The 25,236-nt window shown below is 48.3% G+C and overlaps 2 protein-coding genes across 2 annotated transcripts in view; one reads left to right on the top strand and one right to left on the bottom strand.

Annotated features, from left to right (window-relative positions):
• The first annotated feature begins 1,056 nt into the window (after window positions 1-1,056).
• ACR (acrosin) lies at window positions 1,057-7,308 on the top strand. Its single transcript, XM_012648752.1, has 5 exons — window positions 1,057-1,166; window positions 2,113-2,316; window positions 2,551-2,834; window positions 5,991-6,136; window positions 6,702-7,308. The coding sequence occupies exons 1-5, from the start codon at window positions 1,090-1,092 to the stop codon at window positions 7,212-7,214; spliced, it is 1,224 nt and encodes a 407-aa protein (XP_012504206.1). The 5' UTR covers window positions 1,057-1,089; the 3' UTR covers window positions 7,215-7,308.
• A 7,993-nt stretch (window positions 7,309-15,301) lies between these two features.
• The window catches only part of RABL2B (RAB, member of RAS oncogene family-like 2B), a 14,482-nt gene continuing 4,547 nt past the window's right edge, over window positions 15,302-25,236 (bottom strand). Inside the window, exons 2-8 of the mRNA XM_012648813.1 lie at window positions 22,787-22,816; window positions 21,504-21,583; window positions 20,591-20,670; window positions 17,247-17,358; window positions 16,811-16,908; window positions 16,386-16,469; window positions 15,302-16,215 (exon numbers count right to left, since the gene is read on the bottom strand). Of these exons, the coding sequence (XP_012504267.1) occupies window positions 16,117-16,215; window positions 16,386-16,469; window positions 16,811-16,908; window positions 17,247-17,358; window positions 20,591-20,670; window positions 21,504-21,583; window positions 22,787-22,816 (583 nt within the window). The 3' untranslated portion in view covers window positions 15,302-16,116. The remainder of the gene's footprint in view (window positions 16,216-16,385; window positions 16,470-16,810; window positions 16,909-17,246; window positions 17,359-20,590; window positions 20,671-21,503; window positions 21,584-22,786; window positions 22,817-25,236) is intronic.

Here is a 25,236-nt window from a genome sequence, read left to right as displayed (position 1 = left end):
AGAGAAGTCCTCACATCCAGGGAGAGAGGATAGCTCCCTCATCCTCAGGTCAAATATATAAGACCTACTGCTAATCCAGTTGCGGGGGACGTAACCTCTTGAAAGTTATATGAGATGAGAAAGTATGACGTTCAGTTAGATACTCAGATAGATAAGTCATCTGATAATCTGAAAACTCGACACTCAGGAAGAAGAGATAAGATGTCCTGATACTCAAGTAGAAGAGATGGATCTTGTGATACTCATACAGGTGAGATGCAACCTCTTGACCCTCAGGCAGCCTGGCTGAGACCTTACACTCAGTGGAGGAGGTAAGACTGCCCTCATGCAGGTGAAGATGTGACCTCCTGACACTCCTGTGGGGAGGTGAAATGTTTTAAAATTCAGGCATATGCAGTGGGCATTTGCTACACTCTGGAAGGTGAGCTGCTCTCCTGATAATCACATGGAAAAAATGATACTTCATGATATTCAGGTAGCTGTGATGAAAACTCTTGACATTCATGCATAGGAAAAAAAACCCCTTGCTGCACTCTGGTCACAGAAAGGAGACCCAGAGACACTCAGGCAGCAAATAGAAGACCTTACAATATTCAGCCATGGACAGAAAGGCTCTCTGAAGAGTGTGCTGATAGCAGACACTTGGAAGAGAGAAAGAGAGCTTGCCCCACCAAAGCTAAGGATGTATTAATCTGCTGAACCTGACTCCTTTTAACCACTGACATGTTGTACCATCTTGTCATGGAAGGGCTGAGTCTGCGGCGGTTACAGCTCGCATGAGGGGCAGACCCCAAAGCTGCACAAGGCCAGAAAGTTGGTTATGTGGGACCTCGAGAGAGTCACTGGGAATGAAGACCCTGGGCTGGGGACAGAGGGGATGGGGCTGCACAGAAGGCCCCCACCATCCTGGGGTGTGAGAGCTTGGGCAGGAAGTCGGGGAGTCACTTCAGCACGAACCAGTTAAACCAAGGAGCTCCTGCCTGGCCCGACTGTGGGGGTGGGGTGGGGTGGGAAGTCACCTGCTGATTGGCTGGGAGGCCACGGAGCTCTGTGAGGTCACTGGGCTTGCAGGCCAGGCAGGGCAGGAGTATGGGCGAGATGCTGCCAACTGCCATTCTGCTGGTCGTGGCAGTGTCCGTGGTTGCCAAGGATAACACCACGTGTGAGTAAGTGTCAGGGGCCCCTCGAGCAGGGAAGCGTATCTTCTGAGTGGCAGGTCCCTCCCAGACTCCCTCTGTCCAGGGCTCAGGGGAAGGAGGCTGAGCTTGGGCCTTTGACGCCCCTGGGTCTCACAGCTCTTGTGACCCACAGCCCTCCCCGCTCCCAGAATCTGGGCCCCACGTTGTTCACAGTTTCCTCCCAGACAGACCCCTCAGCTCCCAGGGCTTCTGCAGCACCTAGATTCGTGGCCCCTGCTGCTGCAAGGACTGACCCACTGCCTCTCAGACGCCAGGTCCCGATTTTCAGCAGCCCCTGTCCTCCCACAACAGCTGAGACATCCCAACCTGCGGTTGACCCCAATGGCCCCAAGATACCATCTTGTCACGCCTCTCGCACCTCCACCCACCTGTAGACTCTCTCACCCCAGGGTACCCCACAACATCAACAACCCTCTGAGTATGTGGGACCTCCCACCTGCGACACAGCTCCTAGAGCTTCCACCTCTGGGCCTCCACTGCTTCTGTGTGCCCCCCATGCCTGTGGTCCCAGCACCCTTCTCTCCTGTCACTGTCTAACCCAACCCTGCAGCCCCAAGACCCCTTTGGTCACATGGCTCTTCTGAGCCTCCCACCTAAGATTGGCTCTGCAGACCCTAGCCCAGCACACTCTGCCCCCAGATCCCTGACCCACTCCTAGCCAGCACCCACTTCACACGGGGACCTGCCACGCTTCAGGGCCTGTACAGCCTAAGGCTCCTCTTCCCTCCCTGTAATTATACCGGCAAGACCTAAGGAATCATAATGCCCCGAACCATTTCCTGGAGCCTGCGCTTCCCAAATAACCCTGGCTGCCTCCACCTCCCCAGCCCCACGCCCTGCCTCCCCGGTTGTGGAGTTACAAGGACAGGCTGTACCTACACTTGGTTTGAACTGTGCCCTGGTCTCTCCTCAGTGGTCCCTGTGGGTTACGGTTCAGGCAGAGCCCACAAGGTGGCATCCAGATTGTCGGAGGGCAGACTGTACAGCACGGGGCCTGGCCCTGGATGGTCAGCCTCCAGATCTTCACCTACAATAGCCACAGGTACCACGCGTGTGGAGGCAGCTTGCTGAATGCACACTGGGTGCTCACTGCTGCTCACTGCTTCGACAGCAAAAAGTACGTGTGGGGATGCGCGGAGGGCGGTCTTCAGAATGGTCCTTCTCAGAAAGGGACATTCTCCAGGGAGTTGGGCGCAGAGTCTGCCTGGGGCTCCAGGCCAAGCGCAGCCAGACTCTGGGGGGGGCTGACACGGACCCTTGCCAGTGCAAGGCCCTGAGGGTCACTGTCACCAGGGGGTTCTGTGCAGCCGCCCATCAGTGAAAATGGCCTGGCTTCCCTTTGTGCCCACAGCAAAGTGTACGACTGGAGACTGGTGTTTGGAGCAAAGGAAATTGCGTATGGGAACAGTAGGCCAGTGAAGGCGCCTGTGCAGGAGAGATATGTTGAGAAAATCGTCATTCATGAGAAATACAACCCTCTGACGGAGGGAAACGACATTGCTCTCCTGAAGATCACCCCTCCTGTTTCGTGTGGGCGCTTCATTGGGCCGGGCTGCCTGCCCCAGTTTAAGGCAGGCCCCCCCAAAGGCCCCCAGATCTGCTGGGTGGCTGGCTGGGGATACATAAAGGAGAATGGTGAGTATGGGAGGGGCTCCCCAGGGGGACACTGGCTGTCACTCTCCTGATGGTCTTTGTGGTGCAGCAGTCACATGGTGATGCCTGGCAGAGCAACCTGGAGTTCTCATGGCCTGTGCTGTGCCCTTTCACGCCTGGGTGGTAGAGTGAGCAGAGCTGGGTCCCTCGCCCAGGTCACATGGTTGGGGACCAGCTGCGTGCAGGCACAAGCAGAACACGGCTTTCTTCAGAATGGGGTCAAGGCTGTGCCTGTGTTTGGCACCTGGAGCCCCAGCTGTTGGATTCTGGAAATTGGATGCATTGCCTGAAACAGTATTTGGAGAAGAGCTCTAGATGTGGTTTAGTGGCCATGGGGAGTGCCTTCCCCTCTCTGGGCCTCGGTTTCCTCATCTGTAAATCAGACAGTCTCCAAGCTGAACATTTCCTGACATGTGAGATTCCAGGGCCCAGCCCTCCTGCTGGGACTGCCTTTGTCACTGTTAGCAGCAGCCTCCCGGGGCACCGCTCCCACCCTTGTCCGGTCATGGCACCCAAATCCATCCTGCTCGTCTGTGTTACTTGACGTTTTCTCTGCAGACTGGGAGGGGAACCGGTGGTGGGTGTGGCTTTCTGCAGGTCATGGGTGTTCTGGTACTTCGGGAGCCTTGGAGCTACACCCTTTCCATTCAAGATGGGTGTAGCTGCCTCTCTAGACCTCTGTCCTTGCTAAGCCGTCTGCCTCCTCCCTGACTCCCAGATCTCTCGGCCACCCAACACTGCCTACCCGCTTGATGCCTGATGAGTAGTGGGTAAGTAGGCAAATCTCTTCCACACCAGACCTGGTTCACAGAGTGTGACCTGGAACCACTGTTATGGTTGGTCCAGGGTTGTGGCTTTGGGTCCCAGACACCCCCTCCACATATTTTAAGCCTAGAGGCACCGTTTATTCCAGAAGCAACAAGTTACCCACTCAAGTGGCAGCAGGGTTTTGCCAGTAGGGCAAAGACCACACAGGACTCTGTTTCTGTGCGTGACCTATGCTTTCAGCTTTCTGTAAATGGCTGCATGAATTTTTATTGAGTTACAGTAGGGTTGCGAAGATGTGACTGAAATTAACTTCACTCTCAATCTTTCCTTTTCCTTGATAATGGAAAATTTAGGCTTCCCAATTCAAGGCAAGTTAGCCATTTGGGGTTTAAAACTCAGCCTTTTTTTGGTAACAAAAAAATCAGTAACTTCAGGATTCTTCCCTTAACTCTTATTTCCTTCTCCCAGAGGTCGATCTAAGTTTCTGGCAGGCTTGTCACTTTTCCTGTCCTTCAGAGAAAGGAGTCTCATCCCAGCCGTCCTTGTTTTCATGGGCCTTGGTGGCACGTGACCATCCTTTCCTGGCCTGGGGTGCGAGCCTCCACCCCAGCTGCCAATGCCCATGGCTCTGCCGTGGCCTCTGGAGTGAGGACACGTGTCTTCCGCCCACGTCCACAGCTCTTGGGGCTCCGCTAGTCCCTGGAAGGCTGATCTCACAGTCCCTACTGCCCCCCCACCTTTGCTATCCTGTTGTTCAGGAGGATTTTAGGCTCCCAGCTACACCTCGGATGTCATGCAAGACCTTTTCTGTTCTGGAATTACCCTAAACTTAATGGGATATCTTTCTCTCTCTCTTTTTTGCAAATGCATCCCCCATGCCTAAGCCCATGTTTCAAAGAAACCCCAGGCTCCAAAGTCCTGTGCTTCCCTCAGACCTTCCTTGTTCTACCTCTTCCTTGAACTCATCTGCTTCAGGGCAGGAAGAACTATCCTAGGGTATTGTTTCTTTCCCATTGAATTTTGAGTTCCTGCAGGCTTCCTAGCATTTGATAGTTAAAGCCAAGGTGTTGGGATTGAGAAAAGCCTTTCTGTTTCAGGACACCTGGCTCTTCACAGTGGAACCCATGGCTTTCAAGACTATGGGGTGCCATAGATTTAAAAGTCATCTTAGTGGTTAACAAGCCAGGACTGTTACCATTGTTGTCCCAGTGTCACTCCACCCCAAGAGCAGTGCATGTTCAAAACTCTCACTGCCGCTTGGGTGGTAAGAAAAGGTGGGGGATGAAGGGATTGAAAGCAGAACTGAAGCCCAGCAAACATGCACGCAGCAGCCACTTACCAAATGCCCATCCAGCTGTCTCGCCGTCTCGGCCCACGCAGCCGTGTTCTGGGTCTGCCCCTGCATCAGGCTGCTCCCCATGTGTACTTCAGATGACGTCCGGACTCATTCACTAGGCTGGGGGTGCTGCTTTGGAAAAGGCCAGAGCAGCTGCTGCTGTTGGGGACCCCTCTGTCTGCAGGACCCCTTGATGAAGAGGGGCAGCTGCACTGGTTTTCGGCTCTGCCTAAGCCAGACGCAGTGCTGGCTGCGTGAGCTGCAGCAGGCTGGGCCTTTCCTAACCCAGAGGTCACGATAGAGTGTCTGGGGCTGTAAAGGGAGTTCTGACCCCGCTTCAGGGGTCATTTCAATGGCCATGGCCCGGCCAGGTCTGCCTGTGGGGAGGCACTGGATCTCCTCAGCACAGATCTGAGGCGCAGGGAGGGCTCGCCAGCCCAGCTTCCACAGATCCTGACCACAGCTGAGCAGAGGAGTCCTGATGGGAGATGAGAAGCAGGGAGGGAGAGATGTATGGCTAGACTGTGGGGAGTGAAATGGTGTCTCGGACTTGAGTCAAGAGAGGAGCAATTCTGGACCCCCATCCCAGCCCTGCCACATCCCCACTGTGACCTGGGTGGGTGGCACTCCAACCTCCTGATCCAACATGGGAGCCACAGCACTATGTGATGCATAGTGAGCGCTTAGCACGCGCTAGTTGTTGTTGATGCTACGACAAACCTCCATCACCTCTCACCTACCGTTCAAATGTGCCCCCATGCTCCATCCACCCGCCTCTGTCCACCTGTCCACATACCTCCACCTTCCTTCCTCCCCCCCACACATCTCTGTCTCCACCTCCACTCCCATCTCTCCTCTGCTCTCTCGGTTGTGTGCTCTCTTCCCTTCAGGACGTGTCAGGAGAGGGCTGGGGCTTCGACTGGGACCTGTGGTTGAACTGGAGCGTTACAGAGGACGGGGTTCAGGGAGAGGTGGAGGCTGGGCTCTCCTCCATGTCTTCCATGATCACTGACCACTGAGTGGCCTGGTTGTAGCCCCCAGGCCATCCCCTGTCCTGCAGGAAGCACGTGTGGATCTCATCGACCTCGACTTGTGTAACTCGACCCAGTGGTACAATGGACGCATCCAGCCAAGCAACGTGTGCGCAGGGTATCCTGAAGGCAAGATCGACACCTGCCAGGTAACCTTCCTTCTGGTCCGTCTAGGACCTGAAAACACCTCTTTTTGGATCCCATGGTCTCCACTCCCCTGCCGAGGGCCCTGCTCTAGTGACTCCTTCCCTGGTCCCTTCAGCGCCTACAGTCACAATGAAGGTGGCAGATGACACCCACTAGCTGTCCCTACAAGGAGCCAACCACCATATTCAGCACTTTATCTCAACCGTAACACACAGGACATGTCACCCAAAACCCGTCCCTGAAGAGAATGTTTACCTCTCTTCCCCAGAACACAAAGCATCCAAAGCCTCTTATACATATGTGCTCACATATGCAGGTAAAGCCACATGCATGGACACATGGGTTTGCTCATCTCCTCCTCCCTGCAAGGAAACCATGACAATCCATACCCTTCTCACATCCCAGCTGAAGCTGTTGGCACCACCTCAGACTTTATCACAACCACTTGTGTTCACGGCAGCAGGAAACCATGTGACTGCGGAAAGTGTCCTCCCAGAGCCCTCTGATCCTTCTGGGCAGGGAAGGAGTGGCTCAGGCAGGCAGTGACCTCTGTGTCCTTCTGGACAGGGGGACAGCGGCGGGCCTCTCATGTGCAAAGACAGCGAGGAAAGTGCCTATGTGGTCGTTGGAATCACAAGTTGGGGGGTAGGCTGTGCCCGTGCCAAGCGCCCTGGAATCTACACGGCTACCTGGCCCTACCTGAACTGGATTGCTTCCAAGATTGGTTCCAGCGCCCTGCACATGATTCAGCCGGCCATCACTCCCCGCCCCAGTTCTCAACCGCCCACGGCCCCACTCCTCTCCTCCCACCCTGCCTCTGCTCGCCCTCCTTGGTATTTCCAGCAACCTCCTCAGTCACCTCCACCCCGACCACCCACAGCCCATCCCCGACCCCCAGCTCAGCCTCGGCCCCCATCCCCACCCCCACCTGCATCTCCCAGTAAACCTCCCCAAGAACTTTCTTTTGCCAAGCGCCTACAGCAGCTCATAGAGGCCTTGAAGAGGAAGAGGTATTCTGACCCAAAGAACTATTATGACACAGAGACTACAGAACTCCGAGAACTGACCACGGCCTCCTGATCTGACTGCGTTCTCAACTGACCCAGTGAACCCTTTACTCCTGAGAAAAAAGAAAGATGAAATAAATAAATGAACACACATATATATATATACACATACATATATATGTATATATATGAAGAGATGCTTTCTGGACTTTTTCCTATTTGTCCTCCCCAACCCAACTCAAACCCTCCTCCAGCAAGTCTATCTTCCCTCCTTCGTGCTCCAATAAGGTGGCATTGTTTGTGCATTAGTGTCAATTGCATTTTCAAAAATATTTTTAATGCTGGAATAAGGTGACCTGGGGCCATAGGCCAGGTATGGTCTTTATTTCACACTTAGTGAAACTGAAGATATTACAAATAAGAGAGCTGTCTCTGCACATGCACATTTGAGGGTGGGCCCTGCAGGCAGCTGCTGTGAGGCGAGCTGACTAGGAAAGAAGGGGTGTGGGTCCACGTTGCATTCCCTCAGGAGTCCATGTTCTCCCGGTGGCATCGAGAGACAGACCCACAGAGAGGACTCTGCACGGAGGGCTGGCACTGGACAGACGGCCCCACGACACCTGTCCACCACCAAACTCAATGTGCTAGTGGCTTCTCGGTGGCCAGTTGAACATTGCCTCTTCAAGTGCATTACTGGCCTATGGTTAAATCTTACTAGTCCCTGGATTTGAGCAAATTAAAATGTTATTTACTAAAGCTATTGAGAAACAGCAATGGGAGCTACGTTTTGGATGCTGCTGAGTGAGTTCTGAATGGCTTCCTTACGATTTGGGATTATTTCAGATCTTCCATTGTAAGCAACAGAAACCAGTTTGAGCCATTTATGTGGTAAGGATGCAAAGGTGTCACACAGATGCAATAGGAAAGGCCTGAAGCAGACATCGAGAATGGCAAGGAGCCCAGGCAAGGGGTCCTTAGTCCGAAGTTTTCCTAGAGTGGCCCCTTGATGCTCAGTCTAAGCGGCAGACCCTCACCACACCGCCCCGTACTGTAGTCAGCTCTCAACCGGAACTGTTCACATCTGTTTGCAAATTCCTGGGAAAGAAATTTTGATGGGTTCAGGTCAACTGCCCACTCTGGTCAGGGAGTAAATCAAACTTGACGTCTGGTTTAACCTTGCACGGGATTAAAGATGACAGGTCTCAGAAAGGGAGAAAAACCCGGCTACTGGCTGAGCAGTTGCTGCAACAAGCGTCCACACACCTGTCTGCTCACCAAGCTGCTTGGGTCTGAGTCAAGCGCAAAGTGGTCCTGTGCCCTGGTTACAAAGGCAGATTGCAGAGAAAAGGTGCTGTGGCAGATGGGAGCAACCCCGGTGAGAAAGCCTGAGGGATCAGTCATTTTCCTGCTGGGGCTGGAACACAGACTGATGAAGTAGCCAAGAGTCTTCCTCTTCAGGATTCATTGGTCTGCCTGGGTTCAAACAGATTCCCCACTCTACTCCTCATCAGCTCCGTGCCCTTGGGAAGACGTGCCAGAGAGCTGTGTGATCATGAAATAAGGAGGATGTGAGAAACATTCAGAGCAGGGCTTGACACACTGTAAATGTTCACAAACGCAGGCTGTCATTTAAGAGCCAGTTGGTCCTGGTAGATGATCTCACGCTTATCTGCAATGAGCACTTCAGTGCCCACTGATTTTCCACTTATGACCCCTGAAATGCTTTGGCCCCATAGGAGGGCTTGCATAGTGGTCTGAATGGCCCATACCTCTTTAGCATAGCAACATTTGATTAAATTTAAAAAATTCTATTTGCCTTGGCTAAGAGCTGGCATTGCTGGAATTGGAGTTTGTTGTACTTTGGGCTCTGTCTCCTAAATCCAGTTTCTTAATCTCCCTACTGGGTATAATCTTTGTACCCAGATGCCAGACAGTCATCATCCTCTAAATAGTCAGTAAAAAAATGCAATGCCTCGGTCTCAGGGCAAGAGAGAAGACTCCTGTCCCTCCACAGAAACATTGTAAAAGAGGCAGAAACTTTGTAAAAACTGTAGAAAATAGTCAAAGGCTTACATCAGTGGGAAAAAACCCACAGAAATGAGGAAAAGGTTACTTAAAATTATAGAAAAGTTTTGCGGCATTTTTGCTTGTTCTTGCTCCACCCTCGCACCAGCTTGATGGTGGGCTTGAAGACAGTAGCCCACTTTCCCAGTATGGGACCTTGGTCCCTGGTTGTAGGGTGAGCAAAGCAGACCTATTTACAGATTATTGTGTTTGTCTATTCTAATCTATCACAAACTATCTGAAAGACTGATATGAGGCACTTGTCTGTTTTGCCTAACTACAAACCCACTCAGGGTAGAAAAGTATCAGGCATTGCTCAAAAACATTTTGAAGTGACCAAAAGCCCACAGCTCCCTAGGACAAATTAATATGGTGAAGACATACAATGGGCTACTGAAGGTTGGGAGGAAAATCTGGGAGAGAATTTCTTTGGCAAAGTAAGGCATTCAAAAGCACCTGTGTGTACTGGGGATTCCCCACATCATGCACATATCCGGGGCAGGGCATATGTTTAGGAAAGACTTGAGAAGACCCTAAGCTTTTACCTCTGGATGATCTCCAGGTTCAGGGCAAGGAAGAAGTGAAGGCTAAGGCAGAGCTGTAAACACCCTTGCTAGGTGTCGAAAGAGAGCCCCAGCAGAAAGCCAATCTGCAAAGACTGAAAGAGGTGTTTTAAAAAGAATTTTAGTTCTTGGCATTCAAGGAAATCACCATCAAAACACTAGCTGAATACAAACTAAAGGAACACAGACTTCAGTGACCATATAATGACAAGAAATACAATCTTTGCAAAAACAGTTTGGAAAAGTCCCTAAACAAAAGTCTACATCCTTCAACAATCAAACCCAGAAAATCCTGGGACAGAGACAGCATATGATTTCCACAGTTACCACACTATAATATTAAAATGTCTAATTTTCAACAACAAAATGACAAGGCAATGTGAAATTATGGTCTATTCACAAGGAAAAAAAAAAGAATTTGACAGAAACCATTTCTCAGAGATCTCAGACATTGGAATTACTAGTCAAAGACATTAAGTCAACTGTCTTAAATATGCTCAATGAGCTAAAGGAAACCATGGACAAAGTACCAAAGAAAATTAAGAAAATGATTTGCATGAACAAAATTAGATAAAGAAATAGAAATTATAAAATGGTACCAAACAGAAATTCTGAAGCTAAAAAGTATGATAACAAGATTAAAAAAACTCACGAAAGGGGTTCAACAGCAGACTTGAGCAGGCAGAAGAAAGGATTAGTGGATTAGTAAAGGTGAAGGTAAGAAAATTGGAACAATTCAGTCTGAAGAACAGAAAGAAGAGAGAATTAGAAAAAGAAAGCCTGAGGGACCTGTGGACGCCATCCAACATACCAACATACAGATTATAGGAGTCCCAGAAGGAAAAGAGATAACGGGAAGAAAGTATGTCTCAAGAAATAATGAGCAAAAACTCCCCAAATCTGAGAATAGACAAGAAAATAAACATACAAGAAGCTCAAAGAACTCCAAGCACGATAAACTCAGAGACCCATATCAAGACACATTATTATCAAGCTGTCAAGAGACAAAGAAAAAAAATTAATTTTGAGAACAGCAAGAGAAAAGTAACTCCTCATATCAAAGCAATCCTCAATAAGATCAGCAGCTAATTTCCTATCAGAAACAGTGAAAGCCATAAGGCAATGGCATTACATATTTAAAGTTCTAAAGAAAAAAAAAAACCCTGTCGACCAAGAATTCTATATCCAGCAAACAATCCTTTGAGAATGAAGGCACGATTAAGACTTTTCCAGATAAACAAAAGTGAGAGTTCATTACCAGTATACCTGCCCTACAGGAAAATCTAAAGGAAGACCTTCAGGCTGAAATGAAAGAAAACCAGACCGTAACACAAAGCCATAAGAAAAATAAAGAATGCTGGTAAAGGTAACTACACAGTTAAAGAAAAAACCCAGTATTGTTGTACTTCTGGTATAGTTTGTAGCATCTCTCTTTTTCCTACATAATAGGTAAATGAATAAAACAATAATTATAAATTTATGTTAATGGGCATCTAAACTATAAAGATATAATCTGTGATAATAATACAAAAGAGAGAAGAGCAGCAGTGAATACAAGCAGAATGTATACTATCAAAAATAAATTATTATAATAAAAATTAGCTTATTAGTTACAAGTTTAAGATGTTAATGGTAATCCCCAACGTAACACTGAGAAAACAACTAAAAAATATATGAGAAAGTAAAAAAGAAGGGAATCAAAAATGGTACACTGGAAAAGCCAATTAAACACATAAAAAATGAAGTAAGGAAGGAAATGTGGAACGAAAAACACGTTAAGACATACAGAAAACAAATAGCTAGATGGCAGAAGAAAATCTTTTTTATTGTTAATTACTTTAATGCAAGTGGATTAAACTCTCCTGTTAGAAGGCAGAAACTGGAAGATTAAAAAACAATGCATCAAAATGCTATCTATAAGAGACTTTAGATACAAAGACACAAAGAGGGGAAAGTAAAAGTATGGAAAATACATTCTATGTGAATAGTAAACAAAATAGAGTTGGGGCAGCCATATTCCTGTCAGACAAAATAGAGTTTAAGTCAAAAAAAGGTTACAAGAGACAAAAAAGGACATTATATATTGAAGAAAAGTTTCAATCCACCAAGAAGATACAAGTACAAACATAGACATATCTAACAACAGAATCTCAAAATATATGAAGCAAAAACTGACAGAATTGAAAGAAGAAATAGACTGTTCTACAACAATATTTAGAAATTTTAATACCCTATTTTCAGTAATGGATGGAACAACCAGAGAGAAGATCAACAAGGAAACAGAAGACTTGAATAGCAGCATAAACCAATTGGCCCCGACAGACACACACAGCACGCTCCACCCAACAACAGCAGAACACACATTCTGTGAGGCCCCGAGTGAAGTCTCATGTCAGGCTACCCCTGCTACAAAGGAGGGTCCATTACCACTTGTGGGAAATGACCAGAGCTCCGTAGAGTGTGTTCCTGGGTCCTGTTGACAGTGGGGTATCTGTCGACGCTGTGGGAGGAGGAGCTGCTGACCATCTCTGCCGCTGTCTGTCTACGGCATCCATGATGATTCTCTATCGGCTCAGCCTCTCTCCTGGGAACGCATGATGTGCAGGCTTGCTGAGGCCTGACCTTCAAAGTGCAACGGCCATCTTCTCTGTACTTCACCAGACCCTGGTGTTCATCCAGCAGGAGCTTGGTGGCGCACTGCCTTCGCCCGGAGGTGAGCTCTGCCACTTCTGAAACAAACCCTGATGCTCGTGCTGCTCGCCTAGATCCACCTCCCAGGCCCGCTGTGAAGACTTTCTCAGCCTCAGCCTCTGCTTGTCTACGGCTGCCTAACTGCCACCAGCCCCTTCCCACCCAACCCTTGCCTGGCTTGCAGAGCACCAGGCATGGCTGGTGCCGGGGACTGGCGTGGTGGCAGGGGGAAGGGGCCCCCCAGATCGCTTCTGTCCACGTGGCCAGTGCCATTCGAACCAGAGCTTCTGTGAGGATATTTGGAGGCAGGGGGCTCTGGGCCCACTCCTTCACCATCTGAGTCCTGGACTTAAAAAAAACTATTTGCTTTCCTGGAAGCTTCCCACCACCCAGAGTCCTTTACGATTTTGGGCAATGTTCCTTTCAAGGTCCTTATTCTTCACAAAAAGTCAGTCTGGGGCTGCTTTTTCGTCCATTTCTTTTGACTGTATCAAAGGATCCTCCAGCTGTTCCTGCACATTCAAGCTCCCCTACCAGATATTGCTGGAAATTGCCTGTTCTGGCTACAGGTTCCCTCTGGCCCAAACTGAGTTTGCTGCCGGGAGAGACCATTCCAAACCCGGAGTCAGAATTTACTGGGCGTGGGGTTGACAAGTTACTTCAGGTCGTGCCCTCCAGCTCCTCCGATGGTGCCAAGATGGCGGCGGTGGCAGGCATTCCTTCCCCCTTGCTGGGCTGCCTGCGCCAGTCCTCCCTCCTGCCAGGTCTGCCCCCAGGCTGCGGCCCCACTGGGCGCCTTGCCCTGGGGGTTCCGGTGGGGGCAGGAGGACCTCATTTATCAAAAATCATACAAACACAGATCATTTTGTATACCATAAACAATGAGTTTATCTCAAGCAGAGAGCTTGAGACTCAACATTTTAACTTTATAGTGGTAGGTCGACCATTTGAGCTCTGAATTTTCCTTGATATAACTTGCCTTTCAGTAAAAACTTGTGCACAAGAATTGGCCATCCTGGACCACCTGGCATGCCTTTGAACCATTCCATTTATACAAATACTTGCCAGGGGAGGTGCCATAAACCAACTGGGGGTCATTCTCCTTGTCTTTCCTTTTTTAAAGGAGTTGTTTCTCATTCTTATGTGGTCTAGGGTTTAGTGCAGTGGACTGGAGCATGCTAATTATGGGTGGGACCCACAGTGTTTCACCACTGAACTGTTCCTACCCTCTTAGGTGTAACTCAAGCTCTCATTTCTCTATAAACAAGACAGTTTGGTTTCCCCTTTCACAAAAGCACAAAAAGGCCAAAACTGAGATTAATTTTGGGGTGAAGAGCCAATGGAGAAGATCCCTTAAAATGTACCTCCAAATCAAAATTAGGATCCAAACAACAAATTCTTGAGAATAAACCAAGAACCATCAACCACCACTTTTCCTCATACTCCAGAGAATAATCTTTAGCAAACACAAATATAGGGAATTCCCAACACAATAAATCTAAAGTGCCACAGCCTATCAATCAAATGGGAGACGGGGTTTCCTTATGTTGCAACGAAACTCATGAACAGCAGACAACACAGGAGATCCTCAACACAAAAATGTTGGGTCTATCAAACAAATAGGAATCCAAAGGGGACAAACACCATCCCAAATAAGCACCTCAAACGGTGCCTCAAATGGCCTGCCACAGGGCTGGAGGTTCACAAATGGGAATCCAACGGGGATAAACGCCACCCCAACTGGAAGGTTCAAAGCCCTCCCCAAATAGGTGGCCTAGTCCCTCTGTTCCCTGGAAACTGCAAATGAGCTATGAATTCAAACCAGATGCCCCAGTTCCACTCAACCTTGTGACTTCCACCCCTAAAAGTTGCCTCAAAACAAATCAACAGGAAGGTATGAAAACCTCCCGAATGGGTGGAATCAGGGTCTTAGGGTGCACCCCAGGGAACTTACTCTACAAACAGCCGGGACTGTCTGGATGTTTCCCACATCTATTTCCTTCTCCTCAACTCAGGTCAGGTTGCAGGGAGTTGCATCTACTTCAGGGAGACAGAGATGGGAGTTCCCCAGAGCTAAAACAGGTTCTGGCAACTGCTGGGGCCATCCCTTGCTCTCTCACCTCGAAAAGAAGTTGCTCCTACCTGCCAAGACCCATGGCTTTTACCGGAGGCTTCTCCCTGCCTCTTCCAGCAGTTATGGGTGCCATTCCACTGGGGTACAGATGGGTCCACCTGGGGACCCCAAATTCTGTTACTGAAAGTTCGGCATTTGTCCGAGGCTGCATCAGAAAAACAAGGACAAGTGGTCTGAGGAGAAGGAAAGAAAGGTTTATTAATTTGCTGGCAAATGAGGAGGTATCCTTGGTATGTGAATTCTATCTCAACAAATCTGTTGTATTTTAGAGAAATACTTATTAGTCATTTACGATAACTAATGTTTTTGGGTTTTTCTCTAAATCCCACCTCATCATTTGTTCTTGAGCTCCCAATTTAATACTTACTCGTTTTAAAACACCAAATTCCACTGAAATGGTCTCTATTACAGTAAATCAAGAGTTAACCTGAGCTACCCTGTGATAGATCAAGGCAGTCTCCCCTCATTAATGTGGTAGGTGACCTGCAAATTCTTTTGTGTCTTTTTGCTTAGTACATTTCAGACCTACAGAGCACACACATATACTCAATGTTTGCTTAAGTCAACCTTTACTGTAAAAAAGGAAACAATAAATCAATAAAAACAAAATAAATTAATGAAAACAATGCAAATGATGCACAAAATGATCATAAAAACATACGAGCCAACCACAAGTACTGCAGAGTAGTGGAAAGCGGTGGGCAGCTCTCCTGCAGTCCTTGGGCTCCCACAGGGGCATGGTGTCCACCTAGCCTGCGAGACAATGAAAGAACAGACAGCCTCCTATGCTGAAATAGGGGTTTTAAAGGAAGCTCTTCTTGAAGTTAATTTCTTGTAATCCAAGTGGGTGTACCTGTGGTGCAGCTGTATTGACCCCTGATGTTTACCAATGCTTGTGTTTTACCAGGCTAGACCTGTTACCTGGTTTTACTCAGCTCCAATGGCAAGCCTGTTCCTGCGATCTCACCCTCACCTAGAAGAGCTCCTGAAGTAGAGTCTCAAAAATCTGGAATGAATAGCTGTCTGCTCAAGAACATTTTAAAATAAAGACGGTTGGGCAACTAAAGTGGGAAAAGGATGGGAGATCATGTGGGAAAAGGGTAGGGGCCCCAGAGTCTGTGGGGGTGGGAAGAGGACTAACCACTGTCTCAGCAGAAGCATAAGGAATAATCCCTGAGGTCAGTTTTAGGAAGAAAGAAACCAATGACCTAAATTTCCTTTTATTAAAGAGACACCCAAGCATGTTCCCTGATTCTCTTCACTGTCCAGCCTGGGGAGTGGGGGGTGGGGAAGGTGTTAATGACACTGATTCCTAATTCTGCTTCATGGAGGTCTAGTGTGGACCTCTTACACCTGTCCAGAGAGTTTACTGTGCTGACCTCATTCCTGTATCATGAGCCAGGCAAATGGGGTGGGCAGGTTTACAGGAGGTAGAACAAGGCACAGCCTGGAGAGTGTCTCCATTCAGAAATGGAGGTTGCTGAAGGGAGGGGTATTTAGAAAGGGGCCCTAGCCCCAGCTCATCAGCTGTGGGGAGAGGCCGCCTCCTCTGATGGGCTCTCGATGCTGCCACTCTGCTCCTGGTCTGGCACATCCTCCTCCTTCTGCTCCAGTTTGAAGTTCTGTGAACAAGGTTTCAGGTGAGGCCTGGCCCTGCATTTGCCCAACTATATCCCTGATACATTTAGGGGTGGGAAATGCAGGCAAGAGCTACTACACTGGGTTATAGTCCATTATTTCTGAAGAGAAGTCCTATTTTTTCTGTCCCATCTGAAACATGGACCTGACCTACCTCGAGCTCCTGCAAAACCTCGTCCATAAAATCCTGGGAGTTCTGTTTGTAAGACACAGCTAGTCGAATTGCATCATTGAAGAGCTGGGGGATAAAGCAGAGATGGTGGGTAGGAGCCCTGGACTCCACCTGGCTGTACCCATGAGCCCTACCATGAGGCCATATGATACTCCACCTCTAAAATCAGCAAGCTCACCCCTCAATTCACCTTCTTTCCATCACCCTGACCCCATATACGGTCAATGGACTTTGGCCGCATCAAGCACTGGCCCATCATCCTCTCCCCTCCCTGCTGCACACACATCCCCTCACTGTCCCTGTTCTCTCCAACATGCCTGTAGCCAACCCTTCTCTTCATAGCTTCCCCGGTAACTGTACCACCTAGTGCCCCAACCTCACTAGATGACCTCCGCAGTCTACCGTACCTTCACAACATTGGTACCATCAGCAGCTGAGACAAAGTACAGGGGCAGGGAGAACTTCCTGGCAAAATTGAAGCTTTTTTGGGTCACCTTTATGTCCGCTGTAGAGAAAAGATAGGAAATTGGCCTGTCCATCAAGGGAAAGAGAGAGGGGTTGGGAGGGTGAGTCACTGGAAGCCCCCATTCCAAAAAGTGGGATAGGCAGGGATGACCAAGGAACATGTCCTAGAGACTTCAGTAAATAGGGATCTGTGTCCTAGGAGGACAGGCTGGCTCAGTTGGCATCTTTACAAGGAAAGGAGCAATGCGAGCAACCGCGCCTTGTATCTTGGGAAGGAGGACTGATCACTGATGGTTGCCCTCCCAGGAGAGGAGTGGGAAATGTGGGATGGTGGGTCCCCCATGAGTCGCTGACACACGGGTACAAGGATGGCCCCACCATCAATTTTATTGGCCACTACGATGCACGGGATCTCTGGCCTGAATTCCCGAAGCTCTGTATACCAGGTGCTCAGGTTCTTATAGGTGACTTTCCTCTGTACATCGAACACCTGCAAAGGGCAAAGGAAGTAAGACAGCTCAGGTATGTCAGTGTGTCTGCATTCTACCTCCAGGTGACTCACATACCTAAGCAGGTGAGCATGGTCACGTGCCACAGTCTTGGGGACTCAGACACATGCTCTGAATTGCAGTCCCTCTCACCACAGAGGCTGTGCCTGCCCTTCAAAGGGAAACACCCTCCTGGAATCTCTAGAACCAAAAGTGTTTTTAAAAATCTTATTCCTTTTTTGTTATCTTGTCATCTAATGTTATTTATCTACTTTAACAACTATAAATCAAATCAACTTAATAATCAATATAATCTGTTAAAAATTGTCAAACTTTTTTTTCTTATTCTTATTTTTGCTTAAATTGTTCTAAAACTCCTACGTAATAAATACCAATATTTCTAGAGTTTTCCTTTAGTTACTATTGATTTACTTTTAATTTTAAGCTTTTGTTAATCTTCCGTTCATTCTTTAAACTTTTTAAAAGAAATTTTTATTTTTTGTTATTTGTAGCCTATAATTTTATTACCTTTTTATAATTTAATGTTTTTACCTATTTTAAAACATCAGCAAGAAGCATGAGCACTGCAAACCAGCTCTAAGGGTAGGACTCTTGAGACACTCCTGAGTTGCTGCTGCAGGGGTCACAAAAGCAGCCCTCCAGAATAGATTCTCAAGTCCAAACTGCCCTAGAAAAACAAGGTTATGGACAACAGTCCATAACTGCTGGAACGGCTGACTTCACTTCAAAATCACTTAGCCCTTTGTGCCAGCAACATGGTCCCAGCTCAGGCCTGGGGGCTTGCCCCACATGGCAGTGAGTGGTGGGTCACCAGCTATCACCTCAAAAAGCAGCAGGAAATCTATCTGGAATTTCTTCCATGGTACCCCCCAGGCCTAATTTCAACAAATAAATACATTGTCTTGAAGTCCCAATGAAGACTTCGGATAAAGCATGCTTGTAATGAAACTTGTAGGCACCTTCTGTCCAGGGCTGGTTTCCTGAGCACCCTTTCTGAGTTTTGGAGAGGGGAAGGAGCTGGCTAGAGCGAGCATCCCTGCCTCAAAGTTTCATGGTGGGGGTGGAGTCCTGACTCCCTCTGTGAACATCAGCTCCCCAGTGGTCAGGTGAGGGCTTTCCACCTGCCAGGCCCTGGGCAGCAGACGGGGCTGGTGGCAGGTACCTGCAGGTACAGGGATGCTGGCAGGGGAGATGTCCCCAGTCCTCAGAAGAGGGTCTGAGAGGAACCAATGGAGATGCATCGAAGGCAGGAGGAGGTTACTCTGAGATAAGAGAGGTGAGTTCAAAATAACCCATGCTAGAGCAGGAGTGAAACTGCAGCTAGGACTAACCTTCCCAGTTGAGGGTCAGACTTCTGCACCACACTGCCCCCATGTGCCTTACCCCATCATCCTCTTTTGTTTAGTACCCTTACAGTTATTAATATCAAAATTTTTGGGAATTTTCAAGGAAATTTGTGCTTAAGGGGCAGTCGCAGGAATCAGGTGATGAGCTCCTTCCTTTACTATCTGCAAAGGGTCGGGAGGGACGAATCCTCAATGTCCTCAGCACTGGCATCTGTACTTGTGCCTACCCACGGATGAGCTCCTGGGGCAACACTTGTGTCTTTCCACCCCGGCACCCCTGGCACCTTGCACATCACACACAGGAAAGAGGAATTTTAATGACAAACATCAGAGGAGGCTGCGCGGAGCAGGTGGCAAAGAGCAAGGCCTGAGAAATGAGCAGAGTTTCAAGTGAAGGGGTGTGACCATGGGAGGGGCCGAGGGAAAAGCAGGAAGGATGTGCAGAGGAGCAGCTAACAGTGAGCAGAACAGATCAGCTCCTTCTGTGGTTCTCCGCTGTTCTCCTTACAGATGAAAGGACCTTTGCTTAGCTGTGCATCCCTCAGTGCCAAGGTGAGGCCATACATGCTGCGGACAATCACCATGTGGGAGGTAAGGCTGGAAGGGTGGGTGGAGTCTAAACGCCGTGGAGTGCCACGGCAAACTTTATATACCAACCACGTTGGCAAATCATGCACCCCACATGCTCTTCTTATCATGTGACTGGCCCCCCACTGAGAGGTGTTATCCGTTTCTCCCCTTGGTGACTACGGCCAGAGTGAGGCCAGGTAACTTCCAGGGCTCGGCCATGAAAGGAAATACAACTGCCACCTGGTTCTCTCTGGGTGCTTCGTGTTGGGATCTGGCTGCCACTCTGAGAGCAAGCCCACATCAGCCCACACGGCAAACTGCACAGAGACACACGGCACAGAAATGCTGATGTCCCAGCCAGCTGCCCATGTGTGTGGTGATGCCTCAGCTGGCTCCGGCCTGGGATCCAGCCTTGGGTCTACTCAGTTGAGAACTCAGACATTATGGATTCTTGACTCATCAGAAAATGGTTGTTTTGTGTCACCAAGTTTTGGCTTTCATATTAAAGCAGGACCTTGAATGCTGTTCGAAGAAGTTTGAGTGACTGGGGTTTTTACTTAGTGACAATTGCTAGGGTTCATAATTCAGAAAACGAGGCTATTACTTCATGCATTATAGATGGCTGATAGTCATGAAAATGTTTGTAAGTGGACCAAAAAAAAAAAAAAAAAGCATGCTCCTTTCAGCATCTAAAAGTGGTGGCCTGAAAACCAAGCCAGGGAATGCATGTGTAGGAACTTCTGAAGGATTCCCTTCTCCTTTCTTGTCTTTCTCACAGCTGTGTTTCAGGTACTCTTGTGGCACTTACTACACGCTGGTCACTGGGGTAAAACCTTGAGGACTGTGTCCCAGAAAGCAAATGAGAGGCTGGGAGGGAAAGTTCCCTGGGAACTGCTGGGTCCACTCAGCCTCAGCTCTGCCCCTAGAGAAAAGCCGCAGGCACCGGCTGAGGGAGGCCCTGAGAGCTTCTCTGAGAGGCTGGGCTCCATCGGGGAAGGACCGTGGCCCTGTCTCAGCCACATTTGCCTCCTGGATGCGACACCTGATGTTGAAGCCCTGAGCTTGCTGATCCCCCTGGTATGGCAGTTCTTTACCTTTTCTTCACCTATCCCCAGCAGAAGAGAGCTCACCTGCTCTGTTCTCGCTTAGAAGGTCTGGAGAGCATGTACGGTTTGAAGCTTCCCTGGGTGGCCCTGACTCCCTTCTCATAGCACCTAGGTATGGTTGGGAGGGCTCAGGGCTGCCAGGCCCCTCACCCCTCAGAGCAGACTTGCCCACCGCCCACCTGGTCTCGTACCATGATGCAGGCATGGGCCTTGTGGTAGTAGGAGGCATGCATGCTCTGGAACCGCTCCTGGCCTGCCGTGTCCCAAAAGTCTGCAACGAGAATACAGCTCTGACTGCCTGATGGGGGCTGGAGGGCAGAGAAACACACATGCCCTGAGCATTTCTGTGCAGATACAACACACATGTGGCACAAACCACAGCGCCGGTGTGTGAGTGTGTGTAGGGAGCACAGGGAGGAATGGAGACCACACAGCTCCACGTGTGTAAAGACACAGTACACCTGGGTATGCTGTGAGAGGTGTGTGTGCACCAGTGTGCACGGGAGGACATGGGCCAGGGACCAGGAAGAAGGACAATGCAGAGAGGAAGACTCGGAAGGAGAAGGTAGGTTCTCCTCATCCCCACACATAAGATGCAGGCCCCCGAAGGTTAAAACTAAGCTGACTTCCCATGTGTGCTGACCACAGATGGTAGACACAGTCAGGCAGGCTGAGTGGCCTGGCCAAGGAGAAGGTCAAAACCCTGTGTGGAGATAATGTTTTGACCACATTTGTTATTTCTTTACACTGGCTGAATAAGAACCCCTGAAACTAGGAAAGCTACTGCCTTGTCAAAGGCCTCTCTTTGTTCCTCTTCCTTCTGGTAGGCACAGCCTACTGACTTTCGCTTTTCTAAACCGTGTCCTGCACACTGGTCCTGGCCTGGACGCCATGTCAGAGGGCTGGAATTTGGCCCCTGTGTACCTCAATCCACCCTCCCTGGCTTCCTGGCTCCTGACTCTTGGGGTTCTCCTGATCACCCCTTGATCCCACCTGGGATCTCATCTCTTCCCCGACTCTCTCCCGTGGACCTTTTCCCATCTCCCCTCCTCTCCCATTTCCTCCCCCTTGAGGGTCAGCATGGCCTGGCCCCATCATGCTCACCCACAAGAACGGTCTTGCCATCTACCGTGGCCGTGTGCTTATATAGGGTCAGGGCATACGTGGACAGCTGCTGTGGCTGACTGCATTTGGGTTAGGGAGCAAAAATCAATAAAAGGGGAGGTAAGGAAGAAGCAGGCAGCAGGGGTGTTTGGTGTGATGAAACGAATCCTCTCCTTCCTTTTCTTTTTGTAGTTATTTAGATTTTAAATGAAATGAACGCTGAGGACAGAGGATCAGCTTGAAATATCACTGCATAAACTCCATGGAAGGGTGGCGGGGGGAACTGGGATTGAGTCCTGGCCATCTAAGTCTGAGGTAAAACAGAATTTTACAAAGGAGATGTCATAAACAGCATCATGTAGTTGGAAAATGTTAACTGTGGATGCTCCAGCTCCTTCATGGATGGTGCTTTTGCAGGCTAGAAAGGAAACTCTAACCCAAGATAGCAACATCATCATTCTGGAGAAAAAAGCTCCTACAAGCCAGACAACTGACAAACTGTTTATAAAGTGTAGTTTGCCTGTGTATGAAACCCTAACAAAAGTCTGGGGGAATGATGCCCACTGAAGCTGCAGGGTGCCAGATGGCTTAACTAGCAAGGCTGAGATGATGCAGGTGTGCTGGGTGCACAGGATCACTTGGTGTAAGGTGGGGCAAGATCTACTCAGATCCCGGGGTGAGTGCTGTCAGCCTTGGGGTGCTGGGCCTATGGCAGGGAGCAATAGGGTCCAGGGGCTCTTCTTACCTACAGTTCTCAGTGGATCTACTGGGGAAGCCTTTTAAAAACCTCCCAGTTGCTGGGAGGAACTCACACCAAACCTGCACAACGTAACAATTCATGGGAGGAAGGAGGGACTGGAACCTCATATTTTACCAAGTTCATTTATATCAGAGATTTTTTAAATATTAGGGGGCCCAAGCTTTGAGGTTAGAGAGGCTAAGTGACTTGCCCAAGATCAGAAGCTACTAAGGAGGAGGAGGTGGAGTTTGAATACAGGAATCTGATGCAGATCAGGTGCTGTTAGCTATTCTACTGTCTTCCTAATATAAAACAAACCCAAACTTGAGTAAGCTCCAAAATGTACAGCACTGATTGTGTGATGTTACGTGAGTCAACTGGCGAGAAACCAGTGTGAGTGAAACCTGTATATTCACTTATCCACCCCTGCCTGGATTGCTGGTGCAAAGGGGTGGGCAGTGGGGTAGAGATACACGAGTGTGGGAAGACCCCAGGAACGAGGAGCACCCCAGGAACAAGGGGCATTTCAAATCTTGAAGGATACAATCCATCCATGAGAAATCGCTCCATGAGTCTGTAAGGAGAACATGCACAGTGGTCAGGTGGCGTCCCTATCTCCCCCTTCCCCCAGTTTATCACCCCCAAGCTGACAACCTGGAAGCCACTCCTCTTTCCTATTCATTCCATAGCCCATTTCCAGGTCAAGCCCAGAACCTGGGAATCACTGTTACCAACCCCTCATAACAAAACGGCTCACATTACTGCAAGTAGCAGACCAGCCCACGTGAAGCTCTCAGATCTGTTATTTCCACCTCAGCACAATACTGCACATGAAATTATCCCCACTTTATGCACAGGAAAACTGAGGCCAGGAAGGCCGTGCCCTGTACGCAAAAGCCATTTCCCCCGAATTCTGCAGATCCTTCAGGGCTTTGCTCAAATGTCACCCAAGCAGTGAGACCATCCTCGGCAATCCTGCACTGCACATAACATCAGGTGAAATATTAAGTATTTTACTTATTTGCTGTCTTTCTCTCTCGATTTAAATGCAACGTCCATGAGAGCGGGTTTTGAATTTGTAGTTCACTGCTGCAACCCCAGTGACTAGGACAGAGCCGAAGGTACAGCGGTGCTCACTCAGTATTTAAATGGATGAATGTGAACAGTTAATAAACCAGATTTAGTACATATCCCAATGAGAATCCAATGAGAGAAACACAGGCTTTTCTGGCTTTCATAGCCAATGACCACCAGTTAGACCATATAGTGAATCTGAAAAAAAAAATACCCTCCCCTCAAAAGATGTCAGATCATGTCCTCTGACCATAACGCAATTAAGTTACAAATAGAAAATCCAAACTAAATTTCAACAACCCTATATAACAAAATTAAGAGATAATCAAACATATAAAACCACTTTTAAATATCTTATAGGTTAGAAAAGAAATCATAAAGGATACTTAAGAAATATTCAAGATTGAAAAATATAAAAGTTCCATATAGTAATAATTTCCGCTTATGGGAAAATGTTGTAGATGTACTTTTCCTACTCCCCTCAGGACAATTAAAACCTGTACACGAGATAGAAATCAAATATAAGAATCTGGAAAATAGAAGGCAGATGGGCTAGGGATCAAGGCACCCAAGGAACGACATAGCGTTAAGTTCCCTGGGTTTTCTTTGTGCCTCATACATCCCAGATCTGGGGCTGAAGAAGCAGATATGCCAATGCACACAGACAAAAGAACCCCACCAAAATACCCACAGACTGCTCTCTCCAACCAAAGGAACAGGCAAGGGTGAGTGTTTCGAGACAGAAAACATTTAGACTACAACCACCATCCAAACACCATGGAAAAATCGTAGTCCCACCTATAAAGGCCGAGGCTATAACAAGGCACCCCAACAACACTCTCAAGTGGGCTTGGTGTCACAGAAGACCAACTAGACCCGAAACTTTCATCTCTATCAGACAGTAACGAGGCCCCCACCCAGTGTCAACAGAGCCTGGACTGCATCCCCACTGACAGTAATGCGGGTGGTGGGTATGGGTGGGTGCTGCCTCTGCTGAAGTGGTGCCACAAGAAGCCAGCTAAACATGGCCAGGCGCAGTGGCTCATGCCTGTAATCCTAGCACCTTAGAAGGCTGAGGCTGGAGAATAGCTTGAGGTCAGGAGTTTGAGACCAGCCTGAGACCAGCCTGAGCAAGACCCCAACTCTACAAAAAAAAAAAAAAAAAAAAAAAAAAGCCGGCTAAACAGAAGGTTTGAGTAGGAGTCAGAGACTCATAATATGTTACTCAAAATGTCCAAGTTTCAATAGACAATCATTCATCATACTAAGAACCAGGAAGATCTCAAGCCGAGCGAAAAAAGAAAATCAACAACAGACTTCTAGAGATGACACAGATGTTACAATTATCTGAGAAAGCTCTTAGAGCAGCTGTCATAAAAATGCTGCACTGAGAAACTACAGATGTGCTTGAAACAAATGAAAATATAGACAGTCTCAACAAAGAAATACAGAATTTCAGCAAAGAGACTATTTTTCAGATAAGAAATAGAAGATATAAGGAAGAACCCAATGGAATTTTTAATATATCTGGAAATACAATAAAGAAAATGAAAAATTTACTGGATGGGCTCATGGTAGGATGGAGAGTACAGAGGAAGGAATCACTGAATTTTAGAACACAAGAAATTACCTGCCATGAACAAGAATAAGAAAAGAAACTGGCCAAAAGTAAACAGAGCCTTGGGGACCTGTGGGTTTATGAGATGACATCTGTCTCACTGGAATCCCAGGAGAAGAATAAGAGGACCAGGCTGAAAAAGTAATAGAAAAAATAATGCCTAAAAACTTCTTTAATTTGGCAAAAGACATAAACCTATACAGTCAAGAAACTGAGCAAAAGTCAAACAAGAAGGCCAGGTGTGGTGGCTAAAGCCTATAATCCTAGCAACTTAGGAAGCCTAGGTGGGAGGATTGCTTGAG

The sequence above is a fragment of the Propithecus coquereli genome, unplaced genomic scaffold, assembly GCF_000956105.1.
Source record: "Propithecus coquereli isolate 6110/MARCELLA unplaced genomic scaffold, Pcoq_1.0 Scaffold294, whole genome shotgun sequence".
Classification (NCBI taxonomy): domain Eukaryota; kingdom Metazoa; phylum Chordata; class Mammalia; order Primates; family Indriidae; genus Propithecus; species Propithecus coquereli.
This window is presented reverse-complemented; position numbering and strand designations above follow the sequence as displayed.